We start from the raw sequence: 16,524 nt of genomic DNA, 5'->3' as shown, positions 1-16,524 counted from the left end.
AATAGTATCCTATAGTTAAGTGACCATTTGTGTACTTTACCCAATATAAATTTTCATATTATATAATTCATAAATTTTCAACCGTGATGTTTAACGTCCGTTACCGAAAACCGGTTAAGAAAAAACAATCAGGCGAGGAACTGTACGAGAATCAGGCAATAATAATAAAATAATACCTTAACGTTGGACGGACGTCACCGAGCCTAAACTCCAAAGCATCGTTTAAACCGAGCCTCCAAATACTAGTAAAATACTCAACTTTTCTCATTTGGTATGTATTTTAGTTTAATCCTTCTAACTTATATTACCTCATATATATAAAAAAGGGAGAAATGGAAGCTCTTCAATCATCGATTTGATCAGCTTCCAAGCAAAGAAACACATTGGGTTTTGCAAAGGAAAATCTGGGGTGGATTCTTCGTTGATTATAATATTGTGTTTTGATTTTTATTTGGTAAGCATTTCAGATTCACAAAACAACTGCAATTTTCTGGTATTTCTTTTTATAATACTGTGTTTTTTCTTTTAAATTAGTGGGTTTCTTCGGTTCTCTTTTATGATTGGGAATATTGTTTGGGTTGATTTAGAATTTTATTATGTTTGCGAACAATTGAATTTAAGTATATTTTGCAATTTCAACCTCATTTGTATTCTGACATTGTGGGTATTTTTTTGCTGCATTGTTGTATATCAAGGACCTCTCGTTTCAGATAGAGAATGAGTGATCATCTGGGTTTATGTATGGACCGGCTAGCAACACCCGATATTTCGCAACTGGTGCAAGAAGCCGAGGTTGCGGGATCTTCCGGTGAAGATTCTTCTATAGTTGTTAAGCCAGATGTTTGTGCTATTGGTGTTGAGGATGTGGAAGAACATGGTTCGTGTGATGAAGAAGAACCACTCATCCGGACGGTCGAATGCCGAATCTGCCAGGACGAGGATGGCATTGAAAATTTGGAGACACCTTGTTCATGCAATGGCAGTTTGAAGGTATTTGTTAATGTTGGGGAATTTTGTGACTTATAGCGTAACAACTTGATCATTAGATGGTTTCAGTTGCAGTCTTATATATTTATAGTTTTACTGATTTGTCTGACAATTTTTTATTGTGCAGTTTGCTCATAGGAAATGCATTCAGCGTTGGTGCAATGAGAAGGGAGATATAATTTGTGAGATATGCCATCAGGTACAACCCTGCTCCAGAAATGCTGCTGTCGTCGTCATTTCATATAGGATGATCAAATATGCTGTTTTTCTATAATCTTATTTTACACGTACCTATTTGCATAATTCATGAATATAAACAATTATTGGATTTCGTATTAGTTTTGTAAATTAACAAGGGTGTAAATTTGCATTTACAAACTTTTGAGTCACAGTACTCTGCTGCTTGTTATCAAATGCATTTGATAATTGATAGTGCTTTTTTAGTAGCCATTACTTGGTGACTTTTGTTGTCATGTGGTGTATCACATGGTATATCAAAATGTGTTCGACTTATCTGTATTTGTTGCAAGATTCATATAATATTTCTGTATTGTTAAAATTTTCTTCAGGACAACAAACACAATCATCGTTATCTCATTCATTGAAATGGTTTTGTATGAGTTGAATTACTAGGCCACTTTACTTATTCCTGAAAAAAAAAACATTCAATTTGCAGTCTTACGAACCGGGATATATTGTGCCACCTCCTCCTCCTCCTCAGCCTGAGGTTACTACAATTGATATCAGGCAAGTCTCACAACCATGCACTTACCAATTGATCATTGTAGATATGATAAGATCAGTGTCTCTCAGATTTTGTTAGCCTTTTTTTCCCAGTTTTGTTATCAATGTCGGTGTTGTAACTGTAATTGAAACTTTGATATTTTCTTGGACCCTTTCTTGTTTGTGAGGATCTATGTCCAAACCTTTTCGGTGATCTGAAGGATGGCTCACTATGGTATGCTAATCACCTTTGATCCCTTAGTTTCATGTGTTTTCTATTGATACAGTGAGTGGACAGTATCTGGTGCTTCGTTGGGTTACCAACAAATTTTAGCAGTGGCAGCAGAACGCCCTATTTTTGGGTAAGGCTATGATGAATATTCGGATAATGATTCTAGTGGAACTGAATTTTTCCGCTCCTCTTCCCTTACTGTAAGCTTCAGTTTCCTCTATAAAAATACAAAAAATTATCAATCCTATCTTGCTCTGACTCTTCATTTTGTTTGAATTATCCTAATCCAACACTTGTGTCCGACACGTATTTGGATATGATATTCCAAGGACCATCCAAACAGTTGAGAAACTTGGAAACAAATTGATGCTTAAACACAAGTCCCAAGTAACAGAGCCCGTTATTGGCTTATGTTAATTAAAATATTGGCGGTTGTATACTTTTATTTTCTTCACCATTTTTCTGCCAGCAGTACATCGAATATCAATGTTCGATCCATCTTGTGTGTTATGTGATGCATTATTCTATTGTACAGTTTGCCTCGTTTTTTTTTCTTTCGCACTGGCAGTGTACTGGTCACGAATGTCATTTCCACTCCTAATTAAGGTTATCGAATATCAAGTTGAGCCCTATATCCCGAATTACTGTTTTTGCATAGATGGAAAAGATACATAAATTTGGGTTTCACTTCAATGAAACATTTATTGGGTCAAGGAATCACTGCTAATATCCTTGTTCTTATTCTGTTTAGATCTTATTTTATCCGTTTATTTGCAGATACTTGCTCTTCTATTCTTGAGGCATGTTTTGTACCTAGCCAGTGGAGACACAGACGATGAATTATCTCAATATATCTCTGTATGCATGGCTCGAATTTGCATTGATCTTTTTTTAATTCACAACTTTTAATTGTTCGATTCTAACTTCTCTTTCTTTCTTTATTTTTTTCCATCTAGATTTCCCTCCGTGCTGCTGGCCTTCTTCTCCCCTGTTACATTGTGTCCAGGACTATCAGCATATTGCAGCGCCGTAGGGAGCAACAGGTAACAGCTCCGACTTTCTTGAAAATTGACAGCACTTAGTTGTGTCATGTTGATCTAGATCACAGGAGAATACTAAGAACTTAGATTCGTATTCGTTTTTCATGATATGTACTATGCATAATTGGTAAGGTTCGAGTCTTGTTAAGAACGTGTGTCCGGTACTAATCTGTTCAGTTTCTTCCAAGTTCTTTCATGTATTTAGAGTATCTTTGAAGGGCCACATCTCCACAACCACGGCTGAAGAGTCAAGTAACATAGCCGAAAAAGCATTCCATTGATGATATCTTCCGTCACTCGTAGTGCTAATCTTATCCGTGCAGCTTTCATAAGCAAAATGGATCGTACCATTTTTAGCTGATTCCAGTTATTTTAATGTGTAAGTCTCTTGAAAACTTTCTTTTGGCAATTGGTTTAACGGATTTTCTCTTTTAACGATTCAATCAGGAAGCCGCAGCTGTCGCAGCACCTGACGTTGCTGTAATGATTCAAGCAGCGCAACCTCGGGCCATACGTTACAGTGTAGCACCGGGACCTTCAGCGACACCACAACAGGAGCCACTTCAATAACACGACAGTCGTTTTCTCTGGAAATAAGCTTGATGGTGTTAGCTTGTTAATGTTGAATTGAGTAGGCCAATAGTGAAGCAAATTGTAGATATTATCAAACATCTCCATAGACGCCCCGAATCGGAGAGCTTCGACTTCTTTAGGTTTTCTTCCTCGACGGTCTTCTCCACCATATGTTTCATGGATAACTTTCGATTTCGTCGACACCTTCTCTCTAGCATTTCGATTTTGTGCCGTCTTTGACCCCTTTAGAATGACTGCCATCGGATTCTAGGAGGGATGGTTTTTGTGTTTTAGGTTTGGCATATGTACTATAATGAAATTATTATATCAATTGAAGAACAAAAATGATTTAAATACCAATTTGAAAAGGATACAAAAGTCAAGTAGTAAATGCATATTTAGACCTTCACGGGATCATGTATATTTCATACGTTTAATCTCTCTTATTCCGAAAATTAATTAAGGGGACAAAAGGGAAGCTTTGGAACAGTAACGTTTAACGACAGTAATAGGTCGAATTAAATGGAGTTTTTGGTTTATTTGAGATAAAGGACACAAATAGTATGGATTATAGAGTGTTGATTTGTTGAGTATTTTGACCATTAAAAGTTATAAAATAGTCCACTAATTATAGGGTGTTGCTTTATTGAGTATCTCGACCGTTAAAAGTTACAAAATGATCATTCAATTACTCATATGTTCAAAACTTATATTTTTTTGTTAAAATTGATGGTTGGCTGAGCTGGACGTTAACATGTTGACTGTGATATGATAGTCGTTTAAGATTCTAATATTAAATTTTATTATATCTCAGTCATCAAGTTAATGATCAACTTATATTGTCATCAATTTTTAACGAAAAACAACGAGTTTGGAATATATAAATGGTAGGGTGATCATTTTATAACTTTTAATAGTTGATGATTCAATAAAGCAATATCCTATAATCAAATATCGTTTATAACTTTTAATAGTCGAAGACTCAACAAAGTAATGTCTTATAGTTAGATGAATATTCTTGTCCTTTACCATTTTTTTAGGTAAAATAAAGATTCGACTAAAAAGTATATCAAAAAATATATTATATATCAATTATCTTTAAATATACAAAGATTAATTATGTTATTATTTACTGCTCGAGTTTCATTCTAAACTTAATCCGAGATTATCTTTAAAAAATCACAACTAAACTCAGACTCAAATTAGAAATAAAATCAAAATTTTAAAATCAAATCAAATTAAAACCTATTAAATTCGACTCAAATTAAAAGTAAAATCAAAAATTTAAAATCAAATCAAATTAAATCTATTAAATTCGAATCGAGTATTCGTCCAAACTAAAAAAAAATGTGACAAACTGTACAATAATAATAATAATAATAATAATAATAATAATAATAATAATAATAATAATAATAGTCTTCGTTTTGGCGTTACCGAGCCTAATGTCTAGAGCTTCGTTTAAACCGAGCCTCCGAATACTGGTAAAATAGTAAACTGGTTGATTAGTTTTACTGAATATATTTAATATATCAAAACGGGAAAGAAAAGTGAAAGCTTTCAATTATCGATTTTGATTAATTTCCAAGCAAGGAAACCCATTGGTCTTTCTTTACAAAGGAAAGTCTCCCGGGGTTGGAGTCTTCGTTATAGATATTTACAAAGAGGGAAGCTAAAAGAGCATATCAGATTCATACTCCCATTAGAAACTGATTTTTTTTTCTGGTAATTCTTTGTATCTTTTATGTTCTGAATTTGTTTGATTAATGGGTTTGTTCAATTCTGATCATGATTTTGGTATTTTTTTTAATCTTGGGAATTAGGTTGGATTGTTTGGTTATCCTGAAAAATGAAGGAAATAGTTTGGGTTTTCCCCCCAATTTCTGTGGGAGATTCAAAAAAGAAAATTTTGAAGATTTTGAGTAGAAGCAAGCAGTTGAATCTAGCATTAAATTTTATAGTCAGAGACTTGTTTGTTAGTTTTTGAAGTATGTTTTGCAGTCTACTTTCAGCTTCATATGTGTTTTCTGATTTTAATGGGAATTTTTGCTGCATTGTTGTGTGTTATCAGAACCCTTTCTGGCAAAAAATGAGTGATCGTCTCGTATTATGTGAGGACCGCCATACGAAACCCGAAAGTTTGCTATCAGTGCAAGAAGCCGAAGTTGTGGGATCTTCTGGTGATGATTCTTCTATAGTTGCTGATCAAGATGTTTGTGCTATTGATGTGGAGGAAGTTGAAGAATATGGTTCGTGTGATGAAAAAGAACCACTCCTCCAGACCGTTGAATGCCGTATCTGCCAGGATGAGGACAGCATTAAGAATTTGGAGGCACCTTGTTTGTGCAGTGGCAGTTTGAAGGTACTTATTTGTTTTGGGAAATTTTGATATTTATAGTGTACCAGCTTAATTACCATATGGTTTCGTCTTGGTGCGGTGGCTGACACATTTCTTATATCCAGTTTGCTCACAGGAAATGCGTTCAGCGCTGGTGTGACGAGAAGGGAGATATAATTTGTGAGATATGTCACCAGGTATACCCCTGCACTGGAAATGTTGCTGTCTTCGTCATTTCATCTAGGATGAACAAATTCCGGTGCTTTTTATGTTCGTATTTTACACGTGCCTATTTGCATAATTCATGAATATAAACAAGTGTTGGGATTTTTAAGGTTGTTTCTTTTTTCCTTTCTTTTTTGTTGACGAATCACTGGTTAGTTTTGTAAAGTTGCATTTACAAATATTTGAGCCACGGTTCTATGGTGCATGTTGGAAGATTCATATGATATCTCGGTGACTTTTGTTGTCCATGTGGTATATCTAATGTGTGATTGTCTATGTATTTGTCGGAAGATTCATATAATATCTCGATTTGGTTAAATTTTTCTTTCTGACAACAAACATAGTCATCATCTATCTCTTTGATTGAAATAGTTTAGTTTTTGTTGAGTTATTAGGCCACTTTACTAACTTCTTCCTCCAAAAAAAAATTAATTTGCAGTCTTACGAACCGGGATATATGTCACCACCTCCTCCTCCGCCAGATGTTGCTACAATTGATATCAGGCAAGTCTCACAAGTGTGCACGTAGTTACCCCTCATAGACATGAAAAAGATCAGTGTCGCTCAAACTATGTTAGCTTTTTCTTTCCTGGTTTGTTATCAATGTTGGTCCTGTTACTTCAATTTAAACTTTGATATTTCTTGGACCATTTCCTGTTTGCGAGGATCTATGTCAGAACCTGTTCAGTGATCTGTAGGTTGGGTTGCTATTTTATTTTAATCACCTTTGACCTCTGAATTTCCTTTTTTTTCGATACAGTGAGTGGGCAGTCTCTGGTGCTCCTTTGGACTTACACAACCAACGGATCTTAGCAGTGGCAGCAGAACGCCGTCTTTTGGAGCCAGGCTATGATGAATATTCCAATAACGATTCTAGTGGAACTGAATTTTTCCGTGCTGCTACCCTAACTGTATGCTTTTGTTTCCTCAATGAAAACAAAACACTATACTATGTTGCTTTGTCCCTTCATTTTGCTTGAAGTATACTTGTCCAACACTTGTGTCTGACATGGATTCAGATATAGCCCTCCAACGAACATACAAACATATAGAGAAAGTTAGAAAAGATTCGAACAAACCGATAATGGGTACATACCCGTATCCAACACTCAAACCTAAGCCCGAGTAAAATGGGTCGTTGGCTTATGTTAAGTAAAAATCTTGGTGATTCGGTACTTCCTTTTACTTATTCTACCAGTTTGTTGCACAAAATAGATCGAATATCAATGTCCAAGCCATCTTGTGTGCTATGCAATGCATTATCTATTGTATGGTTTGCCTGCATCCTCCCTCAGCATTGGCAGTGTTCTAGTCGTCAGCCTCATTTTGACTTGTGGTTAAGGTTATCGAGTTGAGCCTTAAATCTCAAATTATTGGTTTTTGCTTTGATGGAAAAGATAGTTGCAATTTTGCGTCTCACTAAACATTTCTCCAGTCCTTATTGTCACTGCTAATATCCTTGTTCTTATTCTGTTTATATCTTATTTTTATCTGTTTATTTGCAGCTTCTGGCTCTTCTATTCTTGAGGCATGCTTTGTACCTTACCAATGGAGACACGGATGATGATGTATCTCAATATATCTCTGTAAGCATGGCTTGAATTTGTGCTGATCATTTTTGTAATCCACAGTTTCTTAATTGTTTGATTCTAACTTTCTTTGTTGTTTTTTGTCATCTAGCTTTTCCTGCTTCGTGCTGCTGGCTTTCTTCTTCCCTGTTATGTTGTGGCCTGGGCTATCAGCATATTGCAGCGCCTTCGGGAGCAACGGGTAATGGTTCTGACTTTCTTGAAGAAATGACAGCACTGTTTTACTTGGTTGTGTCGAGGTTGATCTAGACCACAGAAGAAGAATACTGAAAATATATATTTGTATGTCTTTCCGAGATATTGACTCGGCATAGTCGTTAAGGTTCGAGTCTCATTAAAAATGCGCATCTAGTACAAGAATGTTCAACTTTTTCCAAGTTCGTTTATGTATTTAGAGGATCTCTTAAGAGTCATATCTCCGTCGTCCACGGCTGAATATTTTTCGGGTTTGATTACTTAAAAAGAAACTGAAGTGTCAAGTAACATAGCTCATGCCGTTTTAGCTGATTCAAGTTATTTTAGTTTGTATTTCACTTGAGAACTTTCTTTTGGTAATTAGTTTTGTGCATTTTCTTTTCTTTTTTTCCGATTCAATCAGGAAGCCGCAGCTATTGCAGCAGCCGATGTTGCAGCAATGATACAAGCAGCGCAACCTCAGGCCACATATTACAGTATAGTACCTGGACCTTCAGTCACACCCCAACAGGAGCCACTTGAATAAGTGACGATCTCTGGTGAGAAGCTTCGGTAGTGGAGAAGATTATGTAATTCGGACTCGACATAAATGTTGGATACAGGTATTTGTCCGGCATAGGTATATTCAATTTTCTTTTCTTAGAAGTTTTTCCATATATATGGAGGATCCTTTCTCCATATAGCGTCCGAATATGTATCGGACGCATATGTAGAATACATGTATTTTAGGGAAGATGAAGAATCCAACATGGGATTCTTCTTTTCCATATTTCAAGGATGAAATCTTCTTGAATCTCATTGCTTTACCTTTTCTTCTTGAGGAACATTGTCTACAGCTGGATAAATGATCATGATTTTGACTATGAATGGATAGTAAACGTAATGAATATTCGGCACGATCGGATTTGATTTTTACAGAATTGAGTACTGTGAATTACAATATACGCGGATTCGGTTTTCCTTTGTTAGATTCGGATTTGTGAATTTGAATCTTGAATCCTGGTCGAACCATAAACTTCAGCTGGTGCTGTATCAGACGGCGTAGTTATAATTTTCCCACCATTCTCTTTTATGGTTCCATTGGTGGTTCAACTAGAGAGGGTTTCAGGTACGAGAGTCATCAATGTTGCTCTGAGATGAGATCCGTTGCCTTTGTCGTCCTCGCTTGTTCGAAGCTCTCGCATTCTCGAGGCTGTTGTTACGGTGGAGTCTTTGCAGACCAGACAGGATTTGGGACCTGTGTCTCCTATGATGTTTGATCCCCATCGGTCAAATTAAAGGCAAGTTAAACTAGGATCAGATTCCGACTCCACTCACAAAAAAAAATCACTATAACGTTTGGTTGCGAGTTTTATCTTAAAAATTGAGCGGGGTTCTGGGTCAAGTAGAATCTCCTTAAACTCGAGCTGAGTCAGATGATAGATGAAGAGAAACATAATATTTAAGTCAAATTCGAGTGAACAAAAACTCATCTGGACTTAATTCATGTCAATCCTTAATTATACATGTGGGATATAATATTTTTTTTAAAAAAATCATTTATTTAAATGACAATATTCATATTTCTTTTAAATATGTGATAAATATTTATAAAAAAATAATATTTTTTTAAAATAGGAAATCAAGTATGGTTATTAATAAAACTTGACTTTTTTTTCTTCAAATAATAATAAAATAATTAAAGTCAATTTGAAACTTTTGGATTTATCCTTATATTATATGCTTTTTTCCCCTTGTAAAGTCCCACTTACCCCAAAATGGAGGCCACTATAAATTTAAAGGCTTTAGTGACCTTAAAGAAACTAGTAAAGGAAAAATAAAAATATATAAAAACAACAATTGGAGAGAACATGATTGGACACATGTGGGCCTTCTGAAACGTAAAATATATATTCCAAATGCTAAATTATTCCCAAGGATAAGGTTTTTTTTATTGTAATCTAGTTCCAAGGCTTTATCCTGATTAATCTGAATCGATTCGGGTCGCACACCTGATTTTGGTAGGTGAGTCTATCAGCGGGGATTTTCTGCATACACATACTCAAACCTGAGACATTAACTTAAACGATATCAAACCGCTTATCACTTGAACCAATCTCGTTGTCCCAAGATATCCTTTACCAAATATTATTATTATTATTATTATTATTATTATTATTATTATTATTATTATTATTATTATATGAAATAAAAGGCAAGGACAGAGACACTATATTTATAAAATTAGAATAGCCTGTTTCATTGTCGTAAAGCAAGAACATGTGAATTTACGAGAAAAATTATGAGTAAAGAATAAAATTTCATTATATCGACAATAACTATAAGAAAATATAATAAAACATTATTAAATCCTAAAATCTTAATCATATATAATAATTGTACACACAATAACTCTTATTTAATTAATCTACACCTTTTACACAACATATCTTTATTTTTATTTTTTAATTATTTCTTCATTAATCGAATTATTCTACTTGTTTACGATAATATAATTCAAGTTATTTAAATTTCCTCCTTTGATATTGATAATAAATTCCAAGTTGCAAAAGGAATTAAAAGAACAAAGGGTGTCATCACATTGAATCCAAAACATAACTTACAACAGACTGCCAGGACAGCTCATGCTTCATGAGCAAGATATATGTATATGATCACCATGAATGTCTCATGGTATTTTAAAATCGGGACCATGTGCATCATATTATATAGTTATATTTACAACACTTTCATGTGCATCTTCATGTTTCGGTTTTGTTTATCGTTAATATTTACAACACTCTTCAGGTTTATAATCGAGATAAACACAATACGATTAAATAAAATTGTTTTATTATTCGATGAAATGGATGAACGATAAATTAATAACTTACACCTTCAATCAACCAGATCTCAAGAGCACGATCCAAAACAATCTTTCAAACAACAATAATCGGCTAATCAATCCATATTCATAAATGGCTTTTTTACTCTATTTTTGCTGTTTCTTCAGCTATTGACCATATGAAGAATTAGGTATACTCACATGCCACCTCGGATTCCACTTCTCTTCTGTGGTAGTTCCGGTGGCAACCGCAAGCGGCGCACGTCAAAGCCCCGTTCGTCCCTTCCGCGTCGCTAGCCATGAACTCCCGACAGCCGTCTAATGCGTATCCTCCGATGTTCGCCGCGTGATTCTTCTGGCACTCCCCGTACCGCACATTCGTAATCATGGTCGACGAAGTGCTACAACTTCTTCTTCTACCACTTTTCAGTGCCACTTGACATTTCTTCATCCTCCCCTGGGAGCAAAAAAAATAACCCTAATTCCTCTTCGAAAATGGGTTTTCTTTTCTCATCCAACGCTAGAAGAGAGCTCCAAGAGAATGCAACCTCTCCTCGTTGAGCTGCACAATAAAGAAACGTAAAAAGTAGCTAGATTTATGGGGTTTGATGACTAACCCTAACCCTAGCACGTGCATATTTATAAGGCTCGATGACATTGCTTTAGTCCATGGAAAAAAGGGTTATCAATTATCATCGCTCCTTGTCACACCATTACTTTCATGGACTCTTTTATTTATTAGGTTAAATTATACATTTAATATTTAAATTATCAGTCTTGATCCGTTTCATTACTTAAGCTTTCAATTCACTAATAATTTATAATTTTACGTCGTGTCATAATTTAAATTCTGATTTTGTAGATAATATAAATTGAATAATAAAATATCTAGAAATTTAAAATTTTATTCTTATTTATCAAATCTATAGATTTCTAGACGTAACATAAGGAGTTAAATTAAATGAGATTTTCTTATTTTTTAAGATCGGTGTCATTAGCTATTTAAGTCTTGATGTTATTACAGCGAATCAAATTTTATTACATCATTATAAATAAAATAAAGTTACATGAATTTAATTTTTTTTATTAATATTGAGTAAATACATGACAGTATCTGTTCGATGATAACTTTCAGTCATTTGATATTTGACACTCACACTCCTAACATTCCTGGCGCTCGAACCCGAAACCTCAAGAAAAAAAACAACAATTCCTTTACTACTGAGTTTATTCGGTTCGTGCTAATTTTAGATTTTTGTATAATGTGTTTGGTATATAAAGTTGTGGTTTGAAAATCGAATTAATCAATGGTATAATAAATTATGTCATATATAGATGGAATTTTATTGGAGGGACAATTAAAGGTATGCTTCCAAGCTTGGAATGCAACGTGTAGTAGTATCATTCAAAGGAAGAATTAGACAAAAGCAAAATGGGAGTGGGTGGAGCAAAATCTTGTCCTTTGCACAACATTGGAAGTGACCTTGAATTCCCTTTTAGATATGATATTTCAACTGCCTTTGAAGATAATATGGAATTAATTTGGAACACTTAATATATATAATAATTGCGGATTTGGATTTGGATTTGGATTTGAATTTAGATTTGAAGATATTTTGATATTTTATTTTGGATTTCAAATTATTTTATATGTTTAAATTTAAATGTTGTAATCATAATAAATTGAGAATTTGGATTAAATATTTAATACAATATGATATTTTATTTAATTATGAACAAGCATATTTGACCGATTAATTATTTTAATTTTTTGGACGAAAGGGATTATGTCCCAAAATATTTTGGTAGGATAATATTTTAAGTTATTGTTTGTATTTTTTTTCTTTTCTTTTTGATAAATCTGGGTAAGTACAAAATAATATGTGTTCAATGTAATTCTTAACTATTTTACATTGAGTGCTCGTATCCCTGATATTTATTCATGATGCTCGAACCAAGAACCTCAAAGAATAGCATCAACTTCTTTAACGAAATCATTTAGTCAAATATTGGTGAAATAAAACTTTTATCTCTACTTATTTTTAAATTTAAATACGTAATAAATTATTTTATCTCCCGATATTTTATTCTAATTTTATCCATTACCCTTAATACAACCTCATTTATAAAAATATTTTTCATCCTCATAAATCTTAAATTTAAACCCTAAATTTTATTTTATTTTTAATTAATTTAAGATGACTACAAGTAGTAGTATATGTTCTAAAGACTCTCAATCATTTAACAATGAATGTTCAAATACCTTACCAGCACTAGTGTTCGAACACATAACTTCTATGAATAATAATCATCCCTAAACTTAATTTTTTTTATTAATATGGTGTAAGTACAAGATGGTATATGTTCAAAGATAACTCAACAATTTGACATTAAATGCTCAGACCCATGATATTCCTAATACTCGAACCTGAGAACTCAAGCAACAACAATAATTCTTTTATCACTGACGTCGCTCGATTCGTGCAACTTAAATTTTAAATCTGAAATAAAATAGTTATAATTTCGTTTATGGAATATTTTTTTTTTCATCATCAATGTGTAGATTAATACAAAAACGGATGGGAGGTAATGATCAAAATTAGTGATGGATTATTAGTCAAAGGAATGGGATGAAGACAATAGTGGGTCACATATGATGCCTTGGAAAGTAGCTCCCTGTGGCCCATTATAACTGTGGCAACAACTTCTGTCTAAGTACCTAAGATTCTAATAATTAACACAATTGCCAGCGAGCCAGCCCACCACCATGCATCAATCAACCACTCCCTTCTCATGTCCTATCAAACTCAATCATAATTTTTGTTCCACCCTAATTTTTATCTTATGTTTTTTTTCAAATAATTTGAGTGATTATAAAATATTATCTGTTTAGTATAGGTATAATATCAAAATTAGTTTATTACGTTTATCAAAATTTTCATTTTGTTTCTTGTACTACTTTTTTAGAGCATTTGGCCCCTATTATTTCATTTTAAGATAAAAAGACTCTAACATTTGATAGAATAATCAATTCAACCCTTGTTATTTTTTTCTGGAGCATTTTAACCTTCAACGTCTTATTTTAGGTTAAAATACCCATATTTTGGAACACTAATTGTGTGTTAACTAATAGTTAACGTCTATAGAGAGTTTTTTGTCCTAAAATAAAACGTTGGGACCAAAATACTAAAAAAATTAGATGCCAAAATGACTATTTTTTACATTATGACTTTAGAATATTTCTTAGCTATTCATAATATACATATATCCTACTCAAACTCGGAATCTCTGATGAAAACAAAACTTCTTTTAACTATTTAGGTTGTTTGAGTATCTTATTCTTTAGATCTTATAAATGGAGTGATGTTAAACATCCAACAGGGTAACTTTATTTAAGTTAAAAGAATTAATTTATGTTTAATTTGTTGAAAGGATAAACGAGAAATACCTATGAATAGATCGAGGAGATCGATTAGGGATAGTTGCATCTTTAAAAAATTTAATCATATATTTTGATTATTTTTATGTATTTTCTATTGATAATATATTTTCGTCGTTCTTTAAAAAATTAAAAATTCTATTATATCTGATATAAAATTCTACGTACGATTTTAAAAATATTTATGATTTACGTAAAAAAGTTTAATCACAATTTATACATACAGATTTAACTAAAATCAATTATGATTATTAAATATCAAAGAGGGTCAGCAAAAGTTTATTTTTATAGTTAATATTAAAATTATGTTAATTATTATTTGTATATATTTAAAAATTTTAAAAAGAATAATTACTATTTTAATTCTATTTGTTGGGAAATTATATAGGTATAGTGTCAAAAATAGCTCCAACGTCTATCAAAATGGTCATTTTAACCCTCGTTCTTTTTATGTGATCATTTTAGCCCCCAACGTTTCACTTTGGGGCAAAAAGCTCCCTCTATAAACGAAAATCATTAATTAATACACAATTAACACTCCAAAATATGAGTATTTTTTTACCTAAAATGAAACGTAGATGGCTAAAATGCCAAAAAAAATAAAGGACAAAGTGATTATTTTATCAAATGTTAAAGGTTTTTTTCCGAGATGACTATCCAGCTCAGTTGGTAGAGCACAAGGTTCTTAACCTTAATGTCGTGGGATCGAGTCCCTTTTATAATTCGGGGGTCTTCTACGGAAGCTGCTCTCAACCTGGTGTTGGGGGCAATTTACTATCTTACCTCCCCTTACCCCATTATATATGGTAACAAAGGATAACCATTTTTTTAAAGGTTTTCTCCCCTAAAATAAAACGTTGGGCCAGAATGCTCAAAAAAATAATAGGGGAAAGTGAGGTTTAGGGGAATTGGGACCTTAGTCTTTAGCACATTGTCCAAAGGTAGTAAAGAATCAAATTATGTACTTTCCCATCATATTGTATTATCTTCTATTATTAGTTGGTGCATATAGTCGGCATAGTAAGTTTGAACTTGATAGTGTGCTTGATTAGATTTGAATTTGATTGAAATGGATATTAAACATTACCAAAAAGAAATTATATTTATAAATAAATAATAAAAAATATTTTAAATAAGATCAAGAATTATGTACTCTAGTTATAATCATTTCTTATAGATTATTATTAAGTGTACTTACAGTTAAATTTTATTCTTCAAAAGTAATCATAAGTGTATTGCCTTTTTTAGTTTTTAACGCTTTTTCTATAATAAATATTTTAACTTTAAATAATCATTGATATTTAATTTATTAGAGGTTAATCCAAATTTAATATTATAGAGAGCTAATATGAAGACATCGTTTATAACCCAATTTATTTTATTTACAACATCATAATTCGAACTAGGAACATTGTTTAAGAGAACTAACTCTCATCCTACTTAGGGATGGATGCGGGACCCGAACCCGACGGGTTCCGATCCAATTCGATCGGATAGTTTTTTTTAAATCAAGTCCATGTCGGGTTAGGCCGAGTTTTTTTAGAAGATAGGATTGGGTCAGGTCGGGTTCTGGTTAAGGATAAAAAATATTCGACCCGACCTGAAAAACAATATAAAAATACCTTATATATTTAGGGATAATTGTAAGAATACCCCTCTTTATATTAATTTTTTCCAATATTATTTTTTTTCATTAAGTCCTACTTATTAAATAACATTAATAATTTTATATTATTTTGGGTCGGAGTAGGGTTTATCTCTAAAGTTGGGTTGGTTGAAATTACTCTAAACTCGAGCCAGGTCGAGTTTCGCGTAGAGGGTATAAAATTTTCCGGTCGGGCCAGCTTGATCGAAAACCCAAATCATACTTATCCCTAATCTTACTAGACCAACTAATTGATAGTAATAATTATCTTTTCTTAATTTTGTATTTTTAAATAAATTGGTAACATCTGGGTCAGTGATTTCTCGGCACGTGTCCCGACCTGGATGTTGTGGGTACCCGATACCCGTTTTTTTTCATTTTCAAATTATTAATTTAAAAAAATATACACAAATTTAAATGCTTGAAACTTCGAATTACATATAACAACATCCGAACATAAAATTTAAAAGTTTGAAATACAAAATCTAATAATACATAATATAAATAATCCATTATATATATATATATATATATATATATAATAAAATAATAAAAACTAACCAGGTACACGGGTAATAGGTTACTCGGAAAAACACAATTTTGTGACCCGGGCCTGACTCGAAAAATGTCGGGTCGGGTAATTTATTTTAGAAAATTACCCAATTTTTTAATGTTCAGATCGACAGATCGAGTCACCGGGTCGAATATTTTTGC

The 16,524-nt window shown here is 32.9% G+C and overlaps 2 protein-coding genes across 2 annotated transcripts; both read left to right on the top strand.

Annotated features, from left to right (window-relative positions):
- Window positions 1-303: 303 nt before the first annotated feature.
- On the top strand, window positions 304-8,695 carry LOC120200072. The gene is made up of 9 exons (XM_039200999.1): window positions 304-454; window positions 696-990; window positions 1,115-1,186; window positions 1,664-1,791; window positions 1,998-2,072; window positions 2,647-2,800; window positions 2,899-2,985; window positions 3,430-3,575; window positions 8,445-8,695. Exons 2-8 carry the CDS (start codon window positions 718-720, stop codon window positions 3,550-3,552), a joined length of 912 nt encoding a protein of 303 aa, XP_039056930.1. The 5' UTR covers window positions 304-454; window positions 696-717; the 3' UTR covers window positions 3,553-3,575; window positions 8,445-8,695.
- On the top strand, window positions 5,139-8,695 carry LOC120200207. The gene is made up of 8 exons (XM_039201104.1): window positions 5,139-5,280; window positions 5,627-5,917; window positions 6,019-6,090; window positions 6,558-6,622; window positions 6,879-7,029; window positions 7,624-7,704; window positions 7,799-7,888; window positions 8,306-8,695. Exons 2-8 carry the CDS (start codon window positions 5,645-5,647, stop codon window positions 8,426-8,428), a joined length of 855 nt encoding a protein of 284 aa, XP_039057035.1. The 5' UTR covers window positions 5,139-5,280; window positions 5,627-5,644; the 3' UTR covers window positions 8,429-8,695.
- Window positions 8,696-16,524: the final 7,829 nt, after the last annotated feature.

The sequence above is a fragment of the Hibiscus syriacus genome, unplaced genomic scaffold (genome assembly GCF_006381635.1).
Source record: "Hibiscus syriacus cultivar Baekdansim isolate YM2019G1 unplaced genomic scaffold, ASM638163v2 tig00005929_pilon, whole genome shotgun sequence".
Taxonomy (NCBI): Eukaryota; Viridiplantae; Streptophyta; class Magnoliopsida; order Malvales; family Malvaceae; genus Hibiscus; species Hibiscus syriacus.
The sequence above is the reverse complement of the archived record's forward strand: the minus strand, read 5'-3'. Positions and strand labels throughout refer to the sequence as shown.